This window comes from Talpa europaea (genome assembly GCF_964194135.1).
Source record: "Talpa europaea genome assembly, chromosome: 6".
Classification (NCBI taxonomy): domain Eukaryota; kingdom Metazoa; phylum Chordata; class Mammalia; order Eulipotyphla; family Talpidae; genus Talpa; species Talpa europaea.
Genome location: NC_140072.1, coordinates 26,087,828 through 26,114,458, shown reverse-complemented (window position 1 = coordinate 26,114,458; position 26,631 = coordinate 26,087,828). Strand labels below are relative to the sequence as shown.

At 33.5% G+C, this 26,631-nt stretch overlaps 1 protein-coding gene across 1 annotated transcript in view; it reads left to right on the top strand.

The window, feature by feature from the left end:
- Positions 1-26,631, top strand: part of LRPPRC (leucine rich pentatricopeptide repeat containing) — a gene marked incomplete at both ends in the record, with an annotated part of 89,990 nt that overhangs the window by 39,702 nt on the left and 23,657 nt on the right. The window contains 11 exons of the mRNA XM_084234780.1: positions 660-766; positions 981-1,058; positions 1,388-1,432; positions 1,792-1,899; positions 2,910-3,040; positions 3,713-3,798; positions 5,212-5,419; positions 13,339-13,463; positions 13,945-14,051; positions 24,051-24,119; positions 24,943-25,033. Of these exons, the coding sequence (XP_084090906.1) occupies positions 660-766; positions 981-1,058; positions 1,388-1,432; positions 1,792-1,899; positions 2,910-3,040; positions 3,713-3,798; positions 5,212-5,419; positions 13,339-13,463; positions 13,945-14,051; positions 24,051-24,119; positions 24,943-25,033 (1,155 nt within the window). The remainder of the gene's footprint in view (positions 1-659; positions 767-980; positions 1,059-1,387; positions 1,433-1,791; positions 1,900-2,909; positions 3,041-3,712; positions 3,799-5,211; positions 5,420-13,338; positions 13,464-13,944; positions 14,052-24,050; positions 24,120-24,942; positions 25,034-26,631) is intronic.

Sequence of the window (26,631 nt, the reverse complement as noted above, 5' to 3'; positions counted from 1 at the left end):
TTTTCATTTTCATATAATGAAAAATACTGTATTTGCTTTTCTTTAAGAAGGTATCCTTGAAGTTCAAATTTCCTATCCTAAATATTAACACATGGCCCTATACATTTTATGCTTGAATGCATAGGAAAATTACTGTTGTTACAAAACATCTTTGTTAATCTTGGTTTTTCATTGACTAATAGGCAGCTCTCCACAAGATTACTGTATCTGCTTATTAAAATTATTTAACTTTCTGTACTCAATATTTAACCATCCTTTCAAATTTTACGTGTTTTCCTAAATATTGCTCACCAAAAAATAGTATAGAAATGTGTATAAGGCATTTATTTATTCTCACTACTTGCGATTTGGACAGGAAAGGGGTAAGGCCTTGGGCAGGATCACTTCTGTCACAAATGGTGGAAAAAAATAGATTGAAGTAAGATTCAGTACTGAAAAGCTGTCACTCGGTCTGAAAATAATTAATATTCCTTTCACTCACCAGTTAGATATATGCTCCCAAACCACATAATCTCTATGCCTCAGTGATCATTGTTGCCATTTCAGAGCCTCTCATCAGGGTGACATCTCACACCAAAATGATTTCTTATAAATTAATCTTGATAACATGACAGTCTCAGTAATTTTAGTGGAATGCTTTCTCTTGTTTTTTTCCACAGAAGCTGTTGGCTATTTTCTTTATAACTTGATTGACAGCATGAGTGACTCAGAGGTACAGGCCAAGGAGGAGCGTTTGAGACAATACTTCCATCAGCTGAAGGAGATGGTACCATTTCATTTTTTGCTATATAATGCCTGTCCTGCCTGACATGTATCTATTAGATTTGAAATTGCTGCTTTTAAGTACAACCAGACCACTTCTCAATGACATACACGAGTTGGAGACTTAAATTATGTCTGAGATAATTTCTGTTAGACAAATTTCAGTTTGGTTGTCTAAAACTCAGGATTTTTTTCCCCCTTCCCTTCCCTTTGAACAGAATATCAAAATTCCTGAAAATATCTACAGAGGCATTCGTAATCTACTGGATAGCTATCATGTTCCTGAGCTGATTAAGGTGTGTGTAACATAATAATCAACTTTTTAAAATGTTAAATTTATATGAGAGAATTTAAAAATTTTATGAAATTTGATGCTTTGGGCCTGAAAATGTTATTTTAATGAGAACCATTAAAACAAGACTTTTCATTGTTTGTTGGTGAATACTGTTTATATATTGAAGAATGCATTTAAAACATGTATTACAATGGTAAATAAAGTATGAACAGAATTTCTGGGAAATTTTAGAAAAATGAGGTGAGACTTCCAAAATTTGCTTTTGACATTTGCTGATACTGTTTTTCCATGTGTTTTCTAATTCTGTTGTAATTTAAATCCCAATTTTAGGATGTTAATATGTTGGTTGAAAGAGAGAAGACAGACTCCCGAAAAGTAAGTAGGTTTTGGGCTATAAACTACATGCTGTCATAGTCACATTAGTGAGAATTCTAGACTCTTCATAAAACCATAAAAATGTGGTTCCTAACTTTTTTTTATCATATGTATACCTCTAAGAAGTTGATAAAAGTATTCCCTATCTGAGAAAAGTATACATCTATAAGAAATTTGCATATAATTTCAGGAACTTTATAAACCCTTGCGGTCCACCACAAATCCCCAGATTAATATCCCTAATAGTGTTTATAATAGTCAGGAAAGGTCATTTTAAAGAGAAGAGTGACAAGAGGTAAAGGGTACATTTTATTTTTGTAGTAAGTTTCTTTTTTATTTCTCTTCTGTAAACTGTGCAGCAGCTTTCATCATCTGATTTGGAGTCTACACTTCAAAAACTAAAAGCTGAAAATCAACCTATAGGAGATGTCCTAAAGCAACTCATATTACTGCTTTGTTCAGATGAGGTAACACTTTTTTTTAGTATTTCAAATATGCTATTAAGGTAAATATTCTGTAAATATAACATTAAACAAAGCCAAATATAATATTTATGATTTTTGCATTTGATTATTTTATGTCATGCATATGAAGAATGCAATTAAATGAAAGGTTAACTAATTTCAGCTACACCTTGAATGGCATGTTTTCAAGTTGCTGTAGTTTGTTTACAATAATCTGCAAAGTGAATGATAGTAACAGCCGTGATAGGTTTATCATACATGCCAAATGTCCTTTCAAGCCATGGCTCTGGTCTCTTATATCTAGATTGTCAAGCAACTGATACATGCAGTAGTCATTTGCAAGTCAAATATTACTAGGTTGTTAATGCAGGGATTGAAATTCCATTTTCCTGCAGGAAAAAAGCTCTTTCTGAGATAAAGGGTCTTTTGCCTTTTTTCAGCAGGCGTCCAGCTGTACTTTGTGTTCATTTTAGTGTGTGGCTGCAATTTGTGGTATATCCTAGACTTTTTCAGTTTCTAGTTCAATATGATTTGGTCGTATGCCTCTTTTTGTCAGGGAATAAGATATAACTGACTATTATTATGACGTGTTACTGTTAAATTCTAAAATATGTCTTCACATTACTTGGATTTAAACTGGACTGTGAAGAACTTTGCAAAGATATTTATTTCTGTATATGGAAATTGGACTGTGAATAGAGGCTGACTTGGTACATATCTATCATCTGGAAGTCTTATAATGCAACACCCAAGGCTAAAGCATCAAATTTGGCATAAATAGTAGCCTGTTTTGCATTACAGATAAATCTTTTAAGCCCTATATATAGAACTGACTTGCCTGCTTTTTAAGAGGAGAATAAAAGTACCAAGAAACAGGGTAAAGTTAATAACAGGAATCCATTTATTTTTCAAATTGCTGTTAACTTTTTCTAAATGCTGACCATCAAAATTAGAAATTTTTACACCCTTCTGTTCATTTCTTCTTCCTTTTTCACTTCAATCCTTTATTTTAGAATATGCAGAAAGCTCTTGAAGTGAAAGCAAAATATGAATCAGAAATGACTATCGGTGGTTATGCAGCTTTAATAAATTTATGCTGTCGACACGATAATGCAGAAGATGCATTGAACCTGAAACAAGAACTGTGAGTACCCTGGCACTGAAACAAGTCGTCACCATTTATGCTGATGTACAGTTCTTGATGCATCATGTAAATTAAATATTCTCTTATATAATGTAATCTTTTAAGATTCTTGTGTTTTTGGAATTTCATAATTAGGCTCTTTGATTATGACTTGTTTTTATCAAGGAGTCTTTTAAGTATAAGACATTTTAGTCCTTAACATCAGGGATTTGTTTATTCTCATTGATTATACAAGTGCATATCACAACAGTGGTGATAGAAATGTTTTATAAGGCTTGTTAAACAATCCTATTTTTATGTTGTATGTAAACTTAATTGCGTCAGTTTCTCATCTTTGGTTTCCTATCCTCATAGATTTATCAAATAAAAGTATCTTTTTTGGTATTTCAGTGTTCATGACAAAGCACCATCAAACTAAAGAGTTCATTAATCATTTGCAGATATAAGAATACAGTATATATGTGGTATTAGATTTTTACTTCCTTTGTCACTGTGAATATAAATATATGTAAATTTGTATAGCGCATCAAAAAATAAAATAAAAAGCTGATATGGCAAGGCCAGTGTGATTATAATTCACACTGTTATGAATTTTTGTAGAGTGATTAAAAGAGATGTTGTAGTCCTTTTCACAGTTACTCAACATAATTTAAATATGGCTTTAATTTTTAGTGACCGTTTAGATTCATCTGCTGTCCTTGACACCAGCAAGTATGTAGGCCTTGTAAAAGTATTGGGAAAGCATGGCAAGCTCCAAGGTAAGCGTCAGCACATAAAGGAAATATGTGATGCAAGTATCTTGCCACTGGAATAACATGTGAATTGATATTAATGGTATATCATGTCCTGCAAAGTGCTTGAACACTTTGCATACAAATTTGCATGTGAATCCAACCAGAGCTGCATGGACAGAGTAGGCCATTAGTTTTAATGGATTGGCAAGCTTGTCATTTACATTTGCACAGCTCAGTGCTTTTTGCATTTCTGCAGCTAGTTTTTATTAGCATTGCTGTTTGGAGTGAGTTTGAAGATCATGACTTATGGCACAGTTTGCTTATATGCCTACACTAATGGCTTTGTTTTTGCTTAAAAATGTCTGAAGGCTGAACATAAAACCTATAAACATGACCTTATAAGTAAGAATATGAATTTTGCAATAGTCTTTGTCTTATCTTTTACTAATATTAATAAAATGTGTATTTTATTAAGTTTTTATTTAGAACTCTGCAGGGGAAGCCTAGCTTATTATATCATTGATTTGCATGCTCTAATTTTCTCATTGTTAATACTGAGCCTAATATAATTAGTTACATTTGATAATATATTCTTAATGTTTGCTTGTTTCTTAACTTTCTCTAGCTTTATTTTGAAATTTCCTTTTGAGCTTTACTCTCTTCTTTTTATTCCTACAGAAGATCTTTAAAATTTTATTATAGTGAAAAATGTATGAGGAACATACTTGATTAGAATATTGAATTTTTTCCTAGGAAATGTTTCTAACACAAAAAACTCTTTATAAGGATTTGCCTGCTTTTTTAAAATCACATTTTGTAAAGCGGTCAAAACATTTTGTCTGTGCAATAATTAAGAACAACATTATAAAAATGCACTTATTCCATATCCTAAAATGTTTGTTTCTGCTTTCCTAATGAAGCTTAATGAATCTAATGTATTAACATGCAGTCTTTTGGAAAGCTTTCATTGGCTCTGCTTGGCTAATTAGTATCGACATAGCAAACAGACCCTATCGGTATCAGACCATTAGTCTGGCTGTATATACAGTGTAAACACATCTTTATTATCTGGCCTCCTGACAAGCCATCTGCTGAAGAAACAATGGTGTGATTTAGCAGATGTTAGCTCTGAATGATAAAAGCATCCATTTAGGAGGATCTTACAGCTATAGGGCAGACCGTACAGGGTTATGTGGTGCAGAGTGGGCACACAGTCCCTATCTATAATTTGTAGTCAAAGTTGCATGGAAATGATAAAACCATGCTATTGTGGATTTATAATTGTAGTCTCGTTTAGAAATGCAAGTAGTAATTAACTTGAAATCGGCATTATACACTAGAATTTACATTCCTGCTGTGTTTGAAATGCTGTTTTAATAGCAGTTTGTTTTCCCTACATGAAATTACCTAACGGTCTTTTGTGCCACTTCATTGTAGATGCTATTAACATTCTAAAGGAGATGAAAGAGAAGGATGTTCTTATCAAAGATGCAACAGTCTTGTCCTTTTTCCACATCCTGAATGGTGCAGCTTTAAGAGGTGAAACTGAAGCAGTAAAACAGTTGCATGAAGCCATCATGACTCTGGGGTTAGCAAAACCATCTGCCTCCTTAAGTTCCCCCTTGGTCACTCTATATCTGGAAAAGTAAGTTCACTGAATTTTAAATTTTAAATCTTGGCACTAAAAAAATGAGTAATCATTTGAGGATTATACTTTGCATATACTGTGGTGCTGTGGAAACCTCTGAGGTTATTTGCCACATAAGAGAACTTAGGTGACCTTTAGTGTAACCAGCAGCCCTGTGGTGCTGTGGCTTATTTCTCAATGGAATGGTCTACGGGGTTTCTGTTTTGTTCTGTTTTTGTAGGGGCATGTTTCATATTACCTGACATCAAATTTAGTTTTGAACCTTGTAAGTATTGGTTATTAATAAATATAAGAAAGAAGGCTACTCTGAGACTGTTGATTATATTTTGTGACTACTCTTTAGGTAATAATGTGGCAACATCTCCTCAGCTCTCCTTTTCTGCAAATGGTATTTTAATTACGTGTACCAATACAGTCATTCTAGCTTTGACAAATATGATAGAAGTTGTCTCCCTTACTTGTGGGAAGGAGATGGATTTTGCTGATAGGGCAACATTTATGTAGTTTGAAAAGTTTTCTGCTTGAAATGTTCGTATTTTTGCCCAATTTAAGGTATTATTAGCAATGTAAACCATAAAATCAACCTACTCTTATAATGAGTGAAACTTTTTAGTAAGATGATTTACTACTATTTATTTTTTTCTTTTGCATTTTTATTTTCTCGCTTAATTTGCTAGATCTTATCTCTTTATCATCCTTTCTATGGTGTAATGCAGTTTTTGATCTGCTTATTTTGTGATTAGGATTTTCTGATTTTAGTATGGAGGTTGTCCTGTCAACGCCAATAGAAATATAAAAGCTACGTCATAATGGTTTTCCTATTTTCAAATTTCTGGTAGTTTTTCTTTCTTTAACAGGGGTTAAAACTAATTGACTATAATGAATGGTTTAGTACTGAATTTAAAATGCGGAATAAAAGACACATCTCTTTTAACTAGCTCTATGTTAGCAAATTTGTGTGTGTGTATATATATATGTATATACACATATACAAGAACATACATGTTCTGTGAAATCAAACAAAATACATTTTATCAAGTTAGTGATTGGCCAAATCTTAATCTCCACAATCTCAGCATTACATCCTTTTAAAGAAATAGTGATTCAAACAATTATTGTGTTACTGAGTTCTCATATTCACAGCCAACTTTATATAGAAATCCTATAATTAATATGCTTCCTACTAGAATTTTTTTGATTGTTTAAAAGACCCATCTCTGCAAATTGCATGTGGAGCTCTGCATAGGGACTTGAAAGAAATGGGCCCAGTGCCCAGAAGAATTAGGCCCTCCTCCACTACTGGGCAAAAATAAAATAATTAATGATGAAAACGAGGCCATGGTAGAAAAGTATCTTACAGATGAAAATACTTTGAAGACAAGACGAGATACAATAGTTTTCCAGAAAAGGTCTGCAGATGGGGCTCATGAACCAAGGAGAGCTTACCCGAGGGAAAGTGGAAATAGTGTGGTATTCAGATGTTAACCTGGAGCATGCTCTGCTTCCGCTTACACAGCTCAGTGAGATTGTGTCTCAGTAAAATGTGGCAGTCCCTGTAAGTTGGGCTGCAGAAATCTAATCTAGTATCCTTTTCTCTATGATTTCTTATGACTATCAGTTATATAGAGAAATTGTTATTTTCATTTTAACCTCATTTTATTTATTTATTTTGACTGTCTTTGCCAGTTTCATCTAGCATAATGAAAAGGTTTTGTGAGCTGTGTTGGAGGTACAGAAATAATAAAAAGGAGATAAAAGAAAAGTTCGTGTTTATAAATTTGCAGAAGACTAGTAGCTTTTCTAGTTGGTAATAAATTGAAGGAGAAAAATTGACTTTGAAACTTTTTTCAATTGGGGTTTTCTTCAACTGATAGAAGATAACTAACTTATTCGGAATCATGACAAGTGTAGTACTAGGATAAACTACACTAGCTTGCCAAAAGTCCACATGTATTTTATTTGTTTAATCTTCAGCAATATCAGGTAATTGACCTCAGCAGGTGTGAGCTCAATTGGGGAATGAGTTTTATTTATTCAAATTTGAGATAAAATTAGGAAAACCATTTCAGAACATCATACAAAAATCTTCATTCTTTCATTCAAAGGTGAGCATTTTTTTTCAAACATCATTGCAAAAATTCTAAAGAGAATGTCACATATTGTAATTCTGGAACAAATCCATAATGTTGAGTTCCTTAGAAAGAGGATCTTTAAGGTTTAGCAGTTTGAACTGACATTCCCAGCATTGGATAAGACACAGCAGAAATTAATACTATGTCAGTTTATTACTTGGATAATATATTAAAAAACCTAGTGGGTATGAAAGTTACTGTATTTTGTTTTTTATCCATTTCTCAAAGGAAATTCAAAATAATAGGCTTGCATAATTATGTAGAAGTTGGTAAATTCATCTGCTATATTATCAAAATGATAGCACTTAAACATTTAACGCAAATATGCAGTTGAATAAAATTTTTGTTTCATTTACACTGTATTGTCCTGTAAACCAATGTGCCTACTACATGTAGTCCAAATGAATGTTATGTAAACATTTTCCTTTGTATACACTTAAAAATATTTTTAATTGCAATCGTGCCTTGATTCTGGAGTATGACCTCGATCCTCCATATTAAGGAAGAAAGAACTACTTTAAAATGCATTAAAAGACCTTTTGATTAGACTTCATGCTTTGGTAAATGAAACAAAATTAATGAAATCTGGGCCATTAGTTTTAAAAGCATAAAAATTTGTATGATGCAGTTTCAGATTCACTTATTTTATAGCTGATCCATTTTGGTTTCATTGCATATGAAAAATATCTGAAGCTGTTTAACTGGGTTATTTAGTGCAAATAATCAAAAAAGCTCTAATTTCTGATTTCCATTAAGGACTTGTTGGTGCTGATTTGTACTGCAGTTTGGATATGCCCATGTGCATTTAAGTGACTCATGAACTATGTAGTTTTTGAGTCTTTCCAGAAGTCTTATAAGTTAATCTTGAGTTCTTCATTAAGGTCACAGTTGCACTAAGACAAACCTATGACAGTGTAAGTTTTAAAACTCACTGTAACAGTTTAATACATAAATGGAAAAAGGTACTTTTTTAAAATGCTAGTTACTCTGTCATACAAACTCCCCGTCAATCTTAGCATCTTCATTTGTACTGGATACTTTTATTAATTATGGGAATGCTTGCTTTCTAGAGTAAAACTCTATATGTGCCGAAAGGAAATTAAGGAGGTTTGGCTCTTTTACTCCATTATTGCAATTAAGAATTTAGCATCATCAGTGCCAAAGGACAAAAGTGGTTCATTTGTCCTAGGGGGACAGGACAGTGATAAGATGATTTTTCGTCAAGGATCATTGGGTCGTAATTAAGTTACATTCATGGCTATTGCTTTTTGAAGGATGATTGGTAAATGACAGGCTTCATGGGCTTCGCACGGACAGTGTTCCGTAGGGTTTTTTCTCCCTCTGTCAGAAAATCCTGTTGAGCCTGATAATGTAAATGTGGCATTTTATTCTGAACAAAAGAGCAGGGAAATGAGCTATCTTGTCTAATCATTCAGTTGTTTAACACCGACTTCCAGTTTAGACTCAATTGGCTGGAAAGCACTTGACATGTGAAGTTAGTGCTGTTCGGAACGCATGTTTGAGTAAATTTTAAAGTAAGTGACAGCTAAATTGTACCTAGGGAAATTACAAAGCCTTCAACACAGTTAATTTTTTGGGGAGGATTAGTTGTAATTGCAACACCAGTCTCCTTGAAGCTTCCTCATTTATAGATGATGAACAGAAAAAAAAACATTTAGCTCTTTCAAGAGCTGGTTCTCTTAACAGAATAATTTTTCTGAAGACTATGGGTTCTCCTGAATTGATTTCTCTCTGCACCGAACATCTGCTTAAGATCTGTGGGATAGCTTGTTTTTAGAGTGTTGGAGGTGTTGCTCCCCCCTTGTTTTAAACTCTTTTCTCCCTTAAAGGCAGGCCCCCTTTTTCTAGTGATTTGAGAAAGAGCCCTTTAGGTAAATTGCCACTTCACTAACACTTTGTGCATAATGTTGAAGCACTTTATTCCAATTAAAAATCAATATTTGTTGTTTAAGTGTACTCTCTGGATTGGAAAGTTATTTACTGTAAGTATGGTAGCTAAGTTTAAAGCTGCAGCTAGGTAAATAGGTAATTGTCACTGGTTCTTCTTTGTTTTAACTGTGCAAGAGTGTATGACACATTTGTGATTTTTACATATACATATATATATATACACATAGAGAGAGGGGGGGGGCATTTGTTGGAATTAGGAGTGCTTGTTTTCTGATACCTTTGTAGATGTGAATGTATATATGGTGTTTTTTGTCAGTGACATTATAGCATACTTTAATTCATAATAAAGACTCAAATGAGAGATAACATCAGATTTGCCACATGAGCATCAGCCTTGCTTTTTTGAATGTTCCTTCATGTAATAATGCAAAATTAGTTTGTAGTAGTTTTATATATGGTTATGTTCCTTTAAAAAGTGAATTCAAGGTTCTGAAATCAATTTTTTTATGGATCAAGAGAATCCATGCAAGTTAGTAAATAGAACTCTGTTAAGTGTTCAAATTACTTACTGGACTCAGGCTATTGTGTGTATGTGTGCTGAGCACTTAAGTTGATTGAATAAATCAAAACATTTTTAAGTGATTGCTTATTTTTTATTAGTACATATAGTTTTATTCATGAAAGTTAGGTATTTCATTGAAATGTTGGGAGGGAGTCTAATCGTTGAAGATGCCACAGAGGGGTTATTTTTTTAGACATAATAGTATGTTAAAGAGTTGATTTTCTTTTAGTGTTATATGAGACTTGCTAAATCAGTGGTTAAATGTTTCCAGGAAATAAAATTGTATAAAATTGTATTTTATACCATTGGTATAAAAGCTTTAGGAACTATGTATATGTGTTATGAAATAAGCATGTAATCAAAGATTTAAGTACACATTTATGTTATCAGTGATATTTCTTCAAAAGATTGCTTTTGTTTTAGAGTAGAGTTTTAAGTTAGTTCCAGTGCTTTAAATCACTCAAAGGAAACCAGAGTCATTTTAGGCCACACAACTAGCAGTTCTCTACTGATTAGTAAAGTGTTACCCTACATTTTGGGTTTAAAGCAGTTTCCACCTTTTTCCTTTTGATGTTTTGCTGCACTTACTGATTTTATCCTGCCTAATGAAAGTGGTATTTTCACATGATGATTTTCTCTGTTGGTACGAGTTGATGCATCTAATAAGCTCAACTTCATAGAACCTGACATTAGAGTATTAGAACTGGGAGGAACACAAAGGTCTTTGAGTTCAACCATTGTGAAAATCTTTTCATCACCACTTCTAGAAATATATCACTTTGCTACAGTTGAGCTGTATGTAGTACTTACCAGTTGAGACTGAAATTCAGAATACTATGAGTATGTAATTATTTTCATGGCCATGTGTATTTTTAGGTACTTTTTCATATTTCTCATTTCCATCAACAGGTTTTCAAGCTTTGATAGGAAAGATTAATGGTGACATTAAATTATGTGAGGAGTGGACATTTTTTATCTCTTCTTAAAGTGACATGATCCAACTACAAGTCAGAATGTAAATAATAGGAACTGAAAAGAACCCATGAGTCATTCTGTTCATAAATCATCAGTACACTCTGGGTGCAGTGTTTGAATATGGATTTCTAATTCATTTCATTGGCAACCTGAGAGTAACATTGGTACTTAAAATTACTAACAAATATATGAATTATTTCCATTTTGCTATTCTTGTCTTTCTGTTGTTGTTCTGATCATGTATAATCTTCGGAAGCTTATATTTGAAGACCAAAGACTATTAACATGTCTCTTTGACTGACAGAACAATTATTCGTACATTTATTGATAGCTTTGACCTAATGTGGGGAAAATACAATTGAGGCAGTACTATTCTAGTTTGGGGATTGATAAAAAGTAAATCATACTTCTTAAAAAAAATCACTATGTGTTAGTTTTCTTCTTAAAAATCTTTCAGTATTTATCCATTAAATGGAATTCTGGAAAGGAATAGCTGAACCTGTGTCTGAAGCAAGAGAAAATACTGGTTATATAAAGCTTTATATCATATGTGGTAGCTACTGTAGCATTTCTCTTGTATGACAGTAATCTAGCCTGCAACATCTACTTGCGGTTTTGAAATTAACCTGTAATTTAGTCTTCACCCCAAATGACAAAAATTCAAATGACTCTGTGGGGTGCCAGAAGATGCACTGTAAACAGGGCTTAGTAAGGGGATAAGGTAGAGTTCCCTCAGGATAGGCTCGTTTTCAGTGTGTCAGTATTATTGCAATAAAATTAACACTTCTTCATGGTATTTTACTTCTTAGTACAGCTTAAAATCTTAATCTAGATAAAATAGTAATTCAATCTGGGGCAACATAACATTTGTATAATGGACCAAAATGTTAGGGCTTCAACAGAACATTTAAAAAGGCTTGCTTCCTGTTGCGGTGTGAAAGAAATGGATATTCTCCACAAAGATTGTCAGTTACTGACACAAGTTCTGCTTCCGTCCACATCAGTAACCATGCCCCTTTTTTTAAATTGCCTTTATATTTTCTTTAAAAAAAAAAAACTTTAATTCTTATTCCAAATTGCATCACCTGATTAGATTAAACAAGTAACAGTGCTTTTAATAGAGCGTAATGTATAATTAGATGTATAAATTTCCATCTGAAAGTGAGAGGTCCAAGGAACTGATGGCAGTTACTGTTTACCAGGAGCCTTCAGCAGACAGCCTCTAGGTACTTTAATTTCCTCATCTATTTTAAAGTAAAGGAGAGTGGCAAGTAGAATTGAATTATATAATCTCTTCAGCCTTTCTAGTGTCTTACATTAAAGGAAAAAGTAGCTTTTGGGGACCTACACAAATTTATTTCCAAACTTCTATTAAAGAAATGACTTAATGACAATATGTTTTTAGTACCATGTAAGAGAAACCTTGACTTTGTAATTGGAGGTAATTTTTAAAACTTACCATCTAGTGAAAAACTTTTTTAAGAGTTCTAGAATTCAATGACCATTAAAATATGCTAGTTTTAACAGCAGTAACTTTCTATATATATGAATTCTGAAGTTATTTCTTACTTATCTAGAGAGGTGACAGTATGAAAAATATGAGTGCTTGAAAATTCTTAGATAGCTATTGATGGATTTTTTTTTTTAAGTTAACATTTTTTTTTTAATGATTTATTTATTTATTTGTACAAGCACTGGGTACAGTCAGAGGCGCGGGAGGGTAAGAGAATTCACCAGAGCCAGAGCAGAGAGAGCAGAACAGGCAGAGTGAGCGGACAGCAGGAGAAGTCTGTGTGCCATGTGGGACCCTCGCGGGTGGCCAGGGATCGAACCAGCACTGCAAAAGCTGCGGGCAGCCTCGCAACCCAGTGTTCAACCGCTGCGCCACTGGGGAGGCCCGCTATTGATGGATATTTAATAAAGTTTCCCAAATTGGGAATTGTCAACCATAAAGACACATGGTAATTGGAAAAATATTTACTAGTAGTCCTTGTTTCCAGAAGTAATATATTCTTACAGCAACTTAGATAAAATCAAATTTTATTTATAAGTAATCACAGAGAATGCCTTCATCTATTTGACCTTTTTTAAACGTGATTTTATGTTCCTTTAGTACACAAAATAATACAGTATAAAGCAGAAAAAATGGAACTGCTAATGATTGTCTGAATATTTATTTATATATAAGCACTGTTTCTCTTATTTTTCTTTCACTTTGGCTTTATTGCATTGTACCTTAAATAAAACTCAGCGGTGTACATTTCGACTGGTCATTATATATCTTGCTAAACTAAATGAGATTTTTTTTTTCATTTTCATATTTTGATGCTTCCAAGGGATGACTTACCTGCTGCTCTTGAAGTCTCTATTGACTGCTATCAAAGGTATAAAGTATTACCAAGGATTCATGATGTCTTATGTAAACTGGTAGAGAAAGGAGAGACTGATCTAATTCAGAAAGGTTAGTTGCTTTCTAATATCTTGTTGTATTTGGATTTCTTTTCCCTCTCTTGCTTATTTAATCACAATACATTGCTGTGAAGAGAAAATTGATCAGGCAGGCAAGCAAATCTAGAGAAACTTCATTACATTTGTAAATTGAAAAGAAAAATATCAAGTATATTTTCAATATTGATTAATTATATATTGATAAATGTCCTTGATTTTAATAACTGTTGGTTTTGAAAAATCACTACTTTGTGGTGATCTGCCTTTGTGAGAATTTTTTTTACCCTTCTCACCTAGTCTTGGGTGCTTAATGTCATAAATGTATGCGGTTAGATAAGAAAGGAATGTGACAGAAATTTGGTTGGTAGAGCTATAATCTGTTATCCTAAATATTTGTTTTAAAGATAAAGTTTCCTTGTATTTGTCCAGACCTTCAAATGATTTTATGTTCCTATGTATTCTTTCTTCTAATATTATTTCTTTTCTCCCTCTAGCAATGGACTTCGTGAGCCAAGAACAAGGTGAAATGACAATGCTCTATGATCTGTTTTTTGCCTTTCTACAAACAGGAAATTACAAAGAGGCCAAGAAGATCATTGAGGTGTGATTTTTAACTAAGTATTCTAATTGTACAGCTATTTAGACTCTTAATTAGAATACATTTAAAAATTTTAACCTTTAATTACACTTGTTCTGATTCATGTTAATATTATTCAATCCCAATAACGCTGAGGGAGTGGGGGGGTGACTCGACCAGCTTCTTTATTGTATATAATTACAGTTCAGAAAAGGCAATCTGGTTGTATATTGAATTTGTTTCCTCACTTTGTTAAATTCACTGTTATATATCAAAATGGTATTTGCATATTAAATCTTGGATTGTGGAACAATTAAATTAAACTGGCATTCCTGGGTGTAAAGTTGCTAATCCTCTTTGCCAAGGAATTCTTTGTTCTTAAAAGCAGTGGAATTTAATTTGCTGCAGACCATGCTCAGATTTATTTGTAATGCTTGTCTACAAGTTAATCAGCCAAACAAGTACTGTCTGCAACTGTTTGGCATTTAATTTAGAATTTCTTTTTTTTTTTTTCCCCCTTTACTATGGTAAGCAGCTTACGGGAAATAGTAGGTGACAAAAACCTGGCCTATTTAGGATTATTATATCTTATCTAGACTTGATTGAAATTTTGCTTACTGAAATTAAGACAAAGGGCAACTATTAAGTCAATCCAAATTGTGATTAAGTTCATTATTAAACCATTATGTGTCCCATAAAATAAGCAAATCATTCCACAGGAAATGGACCCATTGCCTTAAGAAAAATTGTTGAATGTTAAACAATTAAAATACATTTGTCAATATATCACAAACACTTTTTTCTCAGACCAAACTTTGCCATTATTCTAAGTCTCTTTTTAAAAGTACCCATTGTTGGCTGGAGGAAAAGATGGTATTTGGCCTCCTTATTTGTATATTGATGACTGCTTATCATAGAATCTAAACTATAGCCTAACAACCCTGAAAATTAGTTTCTGTTAATGTTTTTCAAAGAAGAGAGATGTCTAGTATGAAAAAGAACTATGAGATTAATTGTGAACTCTGTCTCAGAACTCAAATCTGTCCTGTCAGAAGGCAGTGAGACATGCTGTCTTAAAATGGCTGCTTCTGTAGCTCAAGTAGTTCCATTGTATTTTCTAGAAAATGAGAGAAATTCTTTCCTTGGGAATGTGCAATGTATCTGAAAATAACAGGAGCTGTCTGCCTGTTGAGTTCTGCTGCTCTGCATGCATGGTGCCAATACTAGCAGTACACTGATCAGAGTAGGAATGCAGTTCACATTTTCAGATAATAATGATAAAATGTTCTACAGTAGGAAGTCATATGCTTCTCTTTATGTAATAAGCAAGACATAATAGAACCAAAGGCAAAAGAGTAAAGTCACCTTTTGCATCTGCTTGACAGTGTAATAAGGGCAAGTTACCTTTCTAAGCTCTCATTTATAAAAGGGAATATCATATCTCTCTTTGGAATTCATTCACATAATGTATGTAAAGCAGCTTGCATGTGTCCTGGATTATGGTAGTAATCAATAATATTAATTCTCTTGGCCCTTGTAAGGTAAGGATTGTGTTGTCTTCCTTACCCCACATAATTCACAGAATGATGCTTAGCATAAGACGCATGGCTGTCACGTGAATAAGCAAGAGAAGACTGCCTCTGAATAATTTTAAAGCTTTGCCAATATAGTACACCATTGGGCGTAATCATTTTGAATGACTGTCTACTGATGATAAAATTGTCATAGTGGATATATACAAAATTGCTTAGAGGATAAAGAACAGCTTTACGGAACTCTTGTGGTATCCAAAGGTAGGACAACAAAGTATAATATATGAGAATATAATGAAATACATTTTTAGTTACTTTTTAATTTTCTTTTAAAAATATTTATGTATACAAGAACCGGGGTACAGGCCAGAGGTGTGGGGGGTGAGAGGATTCACCAGAGACAGAATGCGGAACAGAACAGGCAGATTGACTAAAACACTCTGCTGAGTGGAGCAGCGGGCAAGTCAGGAGAGAGGTCTGCTGCAACAGGTGGGCAGCTCCCTTGGCCTGCCGGGATCAAACTTCACAGTTTGCATCTTAACTCCTTGCACCACCAGCGAGGCCCTTTAGTTATTTTTTTAATGGTTAATTGGAGTTGAATTAAAGTGAGAACTTGCTTTTTTCACTACTCAAATTCCACCTAGAATTGTCATTTCTTGAAAGACTATTGAAAATATAAAATGTAATGAAAATTACTAAAGTAGGCCCATATCAACAAATAAAAGAATATAAGCACTAAACAACACCTTAATTCCAAAAAAAACCACAATAGTGTTTTTTCAATGGGTAAGTTCACCAGAGTTGAATTTCCAAAGCAAAATATAGATTAAGCTTCTTTGTATTTGGACCACAATGGGAGATGAGTTTATTTATTTATTTATTTATTTATTTATTTATTTATTTATACAAGAACCAGGGTACAGGCCAGATTGGCAGATTGGTGGGAGGGTGAGAGGATTCACCAGAGACAGAGTAGGGGACAGAACAGGCAGACTGATGAAATAAACTGCTGAGGGGAGTTGTGGGCGCGACAGGAGAGGTCTGCTGCGCCATGTGGGACCCTCGACAGCCGGCCAAGATCGAACCTGTGCTGCAAAGGCTGCACAGCGTGGCGCTCAACCGCCTGTGCCACCAGGGGAGGCCCTCTTCATACTTTCCTGTATTTTCTGAATTTTCTATAATGAACATACATTTTCTTATACTCCGAAAAATTTTCTTACAAAAGAGAAGAGAAAAAAGTGAATCAGATTAAGATCAACCTTCAATAGCTAATGCTCTTTGAATATGCAATTAATATGTGAGGATTACTGCTTATGAGACTGTAAAATGTTAACTACTATAAGAAAAGTATAAATAGTTTTGAGAGTTCAAGAGTGGAACTTATTCTCATTGTAGGACATTAGGCAAGACTTTCTGAAGAAAATGAGGTCTGAGGTGGGGCTCAGTGGATGTGATAGCTCTTACATTCTTCAGGAGCTGAGAAGAGTATTTAACTGAGGGGCAAAGAAGTAGAAAAGGGAAATCTTTTAATAGCTTTTTTCTTTCTCTTCCCCTCACACTTTATTGAGTTGTAATTGATTTAACCTTAGTTATGTTCAAATATGTAAAAAGATGTCAGACTTTAATCATCAGGCTGCATATTGAATTCCCACAGCTTCTCAGGTGAAATGTACCCTTTGATCAGTGTCTTCCCATTTCACCCACTCCCCAACCCCTTGCAACTGCCATTTTACTCTGTTTCTATGAGTTCCACTTTTTTATATCCCACATAAAAGTTGTATAGTATCATCTTTCTCTGTCTTACTTATTTCATTGCATAACGCCTTCAAGTTCCATTCAATACCAATAGCAGAATTTCCTTTCTTATGACTGATTAATATTCCATTGTTATATCTGTACCACCTCTTCTTTATCCATTCATCTGTAGGTGGACACTTAGATTGTTTCCATGTCTTTACTATGTCTAGTTATTGTGAATAATGCTACAATGAGTATGGAATGTAGATCTCTCTTTGAGATCTTCATTTCTTTTCCTTTGGATATATATCCAGCAGTGGAATTGGCTGGATCATATGGTACTTATATTTTTAATTTTTTTTGAAAAACCTCCATACTGTTTTCTACAATGGCTGTAACAATTTACATTCCATTAACATGGTGCAAGGCTTCCCTTTCATCCGTATCTTCACTAACTTATCTCTCTTTGATAACCATTCTAAAAGGTGTAAGGTGATAGTTTTGATGAGAAGCATCTTTTCATATACTTACTTGCCATTTGAATTATTTGAGTAAATGTTCAGGTCCTTTGCTTATTTTTTAATCATATCATTTATTTTTTGCTATTGAGTTGTATGAAGGTCTTAAACATTTGGTTTTTTTTTGGGGGGGGGGGGCGGCGGGGGGACCCTCGCTGGCGGCCGGGGAATGAACCGGTGCTGCAGAGGCTGTGGGCAGCCTTGCAGCCCAGCGCTCAACCGCTGTAGCACCAGGGGAGGCCCTAAACATTTGGATATTAAACACTTACCTAGATGGTGTGCAAAATACCTTCTTCCACTGCGTAGGTTGTCCTTTCGTTTTGTTTCCTTTGCTGTATTGAAGGTTTCTAGTTTGATTAGTTCCACTTGTTTATTTTTTGCTTATTTTGCTTGGGCTTTGCTGTCATATCCAAAAATCATTGCCAGTATCAAAGTCAAGGAACTTTTCCCATATGTTTCCATATTATAGGAGTTCTGTGGGTCAGGTCTTAAGCAGACGTTTTTAATCCATTTTCAAGTTAATTTTTGTGAATGAAGTAAGAAATAATGGGGTACAGTTATTTTGCATCTGAATATCCATTTTTCCCAGCAGCATTGATTGAAGAGTCTTATCTTTTCCCCCATTGAGTATTCTTGGTTCCTTTGTCAGATATTAGTTAACTGTATATGTGTGTGTGTGTGTGTTTATTTCTGGGCTCTTGATTCCTTTGCTTTGATCTGTGTCTGTTTTTATGCCAATGCCATACTCTTTGTTATTGGAGTTTTGAAATCAGAATTATGATGCCTTCAAAAGTTTGTTCTTCTTTCTCAGGATTTGCTCTGACTGAGGGTCTTTGTGGTTTCTTAAGAATTTTGGAATTGTTTTTCCTATATTTGGGGAAAATGCCATTGGAATTTTGATAGGGATTTCTTTGAATCAGTAGGTAGCTTTGGATAATGTGGGCATTTTAAAAAATATTTTATTTTATATAATCTTACATCATTTTTTCATTTTTTATGTGGGCATTTTAACCATATTAATTCATCTGAGCCCTAAACACATGAGACCTTTCCACATATTTGTCTTCCTTGGTTTCTTTCATCCAAGTCTTAAGAGTTAGTGTACAGGTCTTTCTCACCTCCTTGCTTACATTTATTCCTAGGTATTTTATTACTTTTGATGTTACTGGGAATGGAGTTGTTTTCTTTATTTCTTTTTTTTTAAGATACTTCATTGTCAATATATAGAAATACAACAATAAGCTTTTATGTATTGATTTTGCATGCTGCAATTTTACTGAATTCCTTGTTTAGTTCTAACAGGATATTTTTCCTTTCTGATTTTTAAATAGTTCTTTCATGCTAGAGTATAGGATTTGTAATAAATATTTTGTAAGGGTAGATAATTCCCAGAGCTTAGAAGACTTTCAATATCAAAATCAATTGTATTTCTGAAGATAGTGAATGCTGAGCAATATTTAAAGGAAATTTATATTAACAGAAGGATATGCTATAGATTAAAGGGGGTTGAGACAGCGAGATTAATAAGGATCTACATTAGGATAGAGGTTGTGGGAATTTTTAAGATACACTACTCTGTCATCTTAAATGATTTCAAATTATTAAAGGATAGTGTCCTTAGTTAAGCAGACAGTTGGATGAGTTAGTAGAGGCATGAGATAAACAAAGCTCTGATTGATCCAATACAGCATCTCTCATTGTGAACTCTTAAATTTGCAAAGGGAACTCCTTTCGCTTTCCTATCTCCTTCCTTACCTTTCTTTGACAAGTAATTATTGATCACATCTTATAATAATCTAGTTTGGAAGATAGAACTGAAAAAAGGAATCTAAAATGAGAAATTGCTGTAGAAGGAATCTATTTCATACTAGATCTTTCTGAGGAAGTGATGTTTGGGGATGAGAACTAAAGGATGAATTGGAATAAAGAGTGGAGAGCAAAGCATTTCAGGTGGAGGCAGCTGTCTGCAAATGCCACCATGCCAGGAAAGTGTTTCCATCCTGTGCTCTTGGTCTTCTTCACCTTAGGGCTTTGTCAGTTAATACTAGTAAGAGTGTATCTAGAATGCCTGGTGCAGTATTAAATACTTAATAAATATTAGTTTTATTCTTTGTAACATTGCTTGCTCTGTTGAAGTTACCCTTTTTGTCTCTTCTGGAGCCTTATCTTGTGCAGGTTAATTATTCCTAGTTCCTCCAGTGTGCTTTTGCCATCTTCTGGAATAACATGTGCCACTAGGAAAATACTCACAAGTTGTTTTTACAATGTTAAATGATAATATTAGGTAAATTTATTTTGTAAATAGTATTTGGTACCAGTGATACCAATCCATCTGTCTTTTTCAAAAGATTCAAGTAAAACTTAACTTGTATTATTGTTTAAAATATACCAGATATAAAGACTCACTATTAATCCATTACTTATCTAGTCATTTTTGTGGTTATTTTCCTCCTTTTACTCAGCGCCCATTGCATTTATATATAATTGTAATGAATTGAATCATATAGCTTGTTTTATACCCTTACATCACTGTTAATGCATTTCCCTGCATGTAACTCTTCTAAACATTATTTTTAATGGCCCAATTATTTCATTTAAGGAAAATTTTTCATTATTTTACGTAATTGTCATAATTCAATGTGCCTATAGGCATATTTGATTTTCAGATTATATTCCTAGGATCATTTCTCAGAAGTGAGACAATTGTCATTACCATTTTATGAAGATAGCGATTTTCTTATGTCTTTATAGGGAGAGCTCTCTTATGGTTCATGGTAGTAGAGATTTGGACTAATGCCTGGGCCTCCTGAGTTTTGCAAGAAATTATTTGCAAGAAATTACTAAAATAAAATGGTATTTCTTTGCAAACAAACAAAAAAGAATTTAGTCAAGTTCGATCCCTGGCCACCAGCGAGGGTCCCACATGGCCGCAGACCTCTCCTGCCCCCCGCTGCTCCCTTCAGCAGTGTATTTCGTCAAGTCTGCCTGTCCTGTTCCCTGCTCTGGCTCTGGTGAATTCTCTCACCCTCCCGCGCTACTGACTGTACCCAGTGCTTGTATAAATAAACAAATAAATAAATAAATAAATCTTTAAAAAGGAAAAAAAAAACCAAGGTGAATATTTATATACAGAGTGGATTTTAGAAGTATTTTTTTCTCCTCTGCTGGCTTTCTAAATTTTAAGAAATGTCAGTTCTCAAGCAAATTCATACCCCCCTCTGAAGATTTAGTTTACTTAAAGTCTATAAACACTTGGTTAAGTGGATCATGTTTAGTTTATGATAATTAGACTGTTGACTTTCTCAGCCATATATTTCTCCTTGTAGACATGGTCTTTAAATCTATCTTTGTAGATTTTAGAGCAAAGGACAAATGTTGAAAGGTTTAATAAGCACCCTGATAACCCTTTTACTTCCCTGCTATCCTAGCTATAGAGATAAGTAGTTGGGTTCTTGTTCTTCGTCTCCACCCCTTCATGCACTTGATTTTCCTCCTACTATGCTGACTAAAGGTCATGAGACTTGGGCAATTGTTTGCTTGTTTTCTGTTTCTAGAAATAATGGCATAAAAAATAAAAACTGGAAAAACTTGTCTTTAAGTCAAATGTAAGATGATTTTCCTTGATACAGAGTTTGAAGTAGAAGAATCTTTATTTCTTTTTACTTCAAAGGATATAATTACTTGATATCTATTCTTTTTTTTTTTTTCTTTTTTTATAGAGGCATGTTTTATTTATTTATTTGTTTGTTCGTCTGTTTCGTTTATACATGCACTGGGTACAGTCAGAAGCGCGGGAGGGTGAGAGAATTCACCAGAGCCAGAGCAGGGAGCAGAGCAGGCAGAAGGACCGAAGTACACTGCTGAGGGGAGCAGCGGGCGGCAGGAGAGGTCTGCGCACCATGTGGGACCCTCCTCCGGTGGCCGGGGAGCAGCCAGGAATTGAACCGGCGCTGCAGAGGCTGCGGGCAGCTTCGCAACCCAGCGCTCAACCGCTGCGCCACCGGGGAGGCCCGATATCTATTCTTAATGAAAATCATTTTGATTATATTTTTTTCTTATACAACTGAACCTGGTCTTAAATTACAGCTATCCAAAGTATTTTGAAACACAGTACCCCAAGTTTAAAGAAACAGCAGTTCTGCGGCAAACTCTTACCCTCATTTGATGAATTAGTTTACTTAATATCTTTTACATCTGGTTTGGTTTGTTTTTTTATTACAATAATTATTTTAGTCTTACTGTCCATTAAGTAGAATATATGTCTCAAAAACAGAAAAAGGTAGAGATGAGTTCATTGTTTTAATTAAGTGTTAACTGGTTTTTATGTTATACTTAACATCCCAAATAGAATTGTTCTTGTCTATGTTTTTAATACATTTTCTATTTTTGCTCTCAACTTGCAGTGTTTAAAATTCAGTAAGATATTAAGAGATAAGCCAGAAAAATAACAGATGCCTAGGAGATTTAGTTAATCTGACTTAGATGTTCTTTTGATGATTGAGATTTTTATATGTACAAACAGTTCTCAATTTCAAAATGAAGCAGAAATATCTGCTGTTTAATTAGTCAGCTGTCCTTCCGATAACAGGCAGATTAATCAGACACAAAAAGGAGCAGTTTGCCATAAAAGTTGTGCTATTTTGATCATTCACCTTTGAATCAGCAATAATATTGAAAGTTCTAAATGACTGTAACCACTGCATTTTGCCATATTCTAAAGAGTATTATTTAGTATTTTTTTCAAGGACTGTTTGTATACATTGGTGTTCATTTCATTTTCAAAATAATGTATGTAAAACAATACAGATAATAAGAGAAAATCTTTGAGCAGAAATTTTGTGCAAACATTAGTGATATTTAGAATATATTTCAACCTCTAGTCAACATTTTTCTTGTATCCCAAAATGGGAACACTTGTGCAGTTAAAATGTAAGCACTTATACAACTTCTCTGTTCTACTTTTTCCATCATTCTTTTGTTGTTGTTGTTGCTTTTGTGGACAAGCTTTCCTTTTGGAATTTTATAAACCACTTTCAAAAAAACAAAACGCATAACATCGACTTAAGTTCTAGCAGATTGTCTCACATCTTTAAATAAATAATTTTCATAGTGAATTTCATTTCTTTGATATACAATATTTTAAAAAATTTAGCACTGTGTTGTTTCTTTTATTTTATATATTTTTTACATCATTTTTCATTTTTGCACAATGTATGCATTTTCATCTTGGTCCATCATTCTTTAAATGCACTGAGATGTTTCTGCTTCAGTTCTTAACACTGTACAGTGTTATTTTAAGAAATAACATAAGGAGAACTTAAAAATAAGAGATCAAATTTGAGGAGTTACCTGGTTTAATCAACAGAGCTGAATTGAGAAAGCAGTAAAGGTAACTAACTCTTTAGACTGGAGGAGCCACGGTTAATGAGTATATAGCTTTCTAAGCATAATGCTGTGCCTGAAATGTAGTGTTTAATGGTGAAGCCTCCTTACTGATGATGAAACTACTGTATAGTGACAAATCTTGGAATTATATGTGAACTGGTTTATCTTTATTCCAGTATCCAGAAAGTATAATGCCTTCAAAGCCAGAGTTAGTGATTAAACCGTACCATTTTCTAATGGAGGATATAATATATATATCTCAATTTCTGAAATAACTAAAACTATGAACTAATTTTAATTACTTAGCTTGTGTTAAGTACTTGTTTCTTTAAACATTTAGTTTTAGATACTAAGCAAGCATTTGTGGTAGAATACTTTTGTTATTAAATTTTACAAAGCCTATTTCTTTTAAAACCATTGATTTATTGTAACTGTTAGTAATCCTATGTAACATTAATAATTTTTCCTTCCTGAATCTGTTGAGAGGGTGCCAATATTTGATTTGACATATTTGGCGTTGATTTAGTAATAGTTTCAAAAATTCTTTTTGAACTAAAGGAAAGCTTTACCATTTTAATTAAAGATTTATGTAATGAACATTGACCTGCAAGCAACATTTTGAAATAATCTGAATCTTCTAGACACAGGTTAAATATAGCTTGTGTTTTATGTTCTGTTCTAATCTTAATTAAAGGTCTTTGATAACTGTGGGGCTAAGCTATGTTTCTTTTAGTTTATATGTTTGGGAAGAAGGCAGCAAATTCATTAGAAGGAAAACTATCTTTACGGTGGGGAGTAAAATTAATATTTGGCTGAAGCCTTACTTTGTATGTTGTGTGATTATTTTACAGACTCCAGGTATTAGAGCTCGACCTACAAGACTAAAGTGGTTTTGTGATCGATGTATTTCAAATAATCAGGTTTGTGTTTTATATCTGGTCTCAAACATCTAAAAATGAGTAGGAAGTTTATCATATGAGTACTTGGGGATTTTGGGAGGTAAATTTTTATTAATGGAAGTTGGGTTGTCTTGGTTATTTTTTCATGTAAGAAATAGTTTATTTCTGGTTCCTGAGATAAAGTACAAATTCTGATTTGGACCCTGAGCGTTTTAACTTGCTTTTTTGTACTTGATTTGAGCAGGCTAACCTTGTTTCCTTACCAGTTTAAACTTGCTTTAATCCTTAAAGATCAGAGAGTTGCCCAATGGAAAGCCAGTAGAATTTCTACTTTGTCTTTCCACCAGTGCAGAATGTCTGTTCATATGACGACAATTAAAAGCTCTAGGGGAGGAGGAGTATAACATTTGGGTGGAGGAGTATTTTTAAATTAATAAAGGATATACTCACTGTATTCTTCCCGTCCTGTCCTGCACTCCAATACCTTAGAAAGTCTCCAAATGTACTCTCATCAAGTTTCCTTCAACTAGATAGTCATTCACATGTTCTTTTCCCCAAAGAGTTCTTCAGTTCTTTAATTTAAAAACTAATTTTTTTAATTGTGCTCAACTAAAATACATATAACAAAATGTTTCATTTTAACCATTTTTTACAATTTTACAGCCATTATATATTGCATTGTCATTAAGTACATTCACGTTTCTGTGCCCAGCTTTTAATTTCTGAAGTGAAATTAATCTGTCCTTTGGGTAAAGCTATTTTGAAGGATTATTCAACAAAAATTTGTTAACTATAAAATAGATCCTTTACACAATCCATATCATCTGTCAATCTTATTTTTCAGGTTGAAACTCTAGAAAAATTAGTGGAACTGACACAAAAGCTGTTTGAATGTGATAGAGACCAGCTGTACTATAGTCTACTAAAACTATATAGTAAGTAATATGACTATTCCACATATTTTTATTTTGAGACATTTTTTCTGTTGAAGGCAGTGGCAGGAAATGAAGCTCCATGTATGTCAGTTGTAGAGTCTATAATAGTGACCAAGGCCAGGTTGAACTTTCATCACAAAAAATTGTATTTGCTAGATAATACACAATCTTCATAATTTTGGATATTGTTACTGTAATAATGAGAAGGTAAGAAAAATCTTCAGAGCCACAAAATTTGGTAGGACTCTTCAAGGAGAAACTGTTTTTCTTATTTAAGTCCTCTGGTAGGTTTATTAGTCACTTCTATAAATAAGTAATCATCAACTCATTCATCTGTATAGATCTTTTTCCAGGGGAAAAAAATGCATATTTATATACAATCTCATTTATAAATATTTAAAAGAAATAAGTTCTTTTAAAGTATGGTCTATGATAATAGTTTGACTCAACATATAACATTTTCCTGCATTTTATCACCTACAGGTAATTGATTGGTATACTAGAACTTTCTAAATCCATCTCCAATTACTAGATAAGTGATAGATTTTAATTTTTCCATATTATACAACTCTGCATTATTCATCTTTGTACCTTAATCTTTGTCCACAACCTTAATTGTTTCTTTAGGCTGAATTTGTATTTGTAAAAAGGGTGAAAAAAAATTGATTTTTCTGAAACCATTGATCTTTATTATCAAACAGTGCTCTGATATTTATATACCAATTTATGCCTTTGGGAACATTGCAGTTTCTTTTAGGGTATTTGAGTAGTAACAAAGTTGATTCATTTGTTTTTTATTATCACTGGTAGTTTTATCCTACATCTAGATGACATAAATAAAATAAGATTTCGCTGCAGAATTTACAATTTAGTTGTTGGTTGCATGGAACTACAGTCTTCACAGTATAATTCTTAATACTTTAACTTAAATAATGATCAAATCCTGGCACATAATGCAAATATCTCTATTAAATATATAGAATTAAAAGACTTCTTTTGGACACTTTAATCTCTATTTGAGTGCTAATTCTTTCTCTTCCACTTTTTTTTCCTTTCTTTTGATGAAGTATTTCATGCAAATTTTTTTCACAATTTTTAAAAATCATATATATATATATATATATACACACACACACACACACACAGAGATGTAAGTCTTGACATTTAAAGTAGTCTTCATATAATACCAGAGAAGAGGAGAGGTAGCCAGTCTCACACACTTAATTTCTCCTATTCACATGAACTTTTGCTGTTCTATTTTTCAAAGAAAGAAAACCTTAAAATTTCTTTTAAGGATGAGGAGCTCTGAATCATGAGAATGAGAATGAAAGTCAGGAGAATGTTTTGTACCTTTGTGAGACCTGAAACACCACTATGGATTTTGGTACACTGATTAGTTTGATTGCCTTGAATTTTTTTGTGATTGGGTTACATTTCCAAGAAAATTTCTCCCTTCAAAAAAACTATATATAGGGCCCTAATTATAGGGCTGTCCATAGCCACTGCAGCATGGGTTCAATCCCCAGCCAGGGAGCTGCCCACACGGCTCGGCAGACATCTCCTGACTTGCCCGCTGCTACTCTCAGCAGTGTACTTCG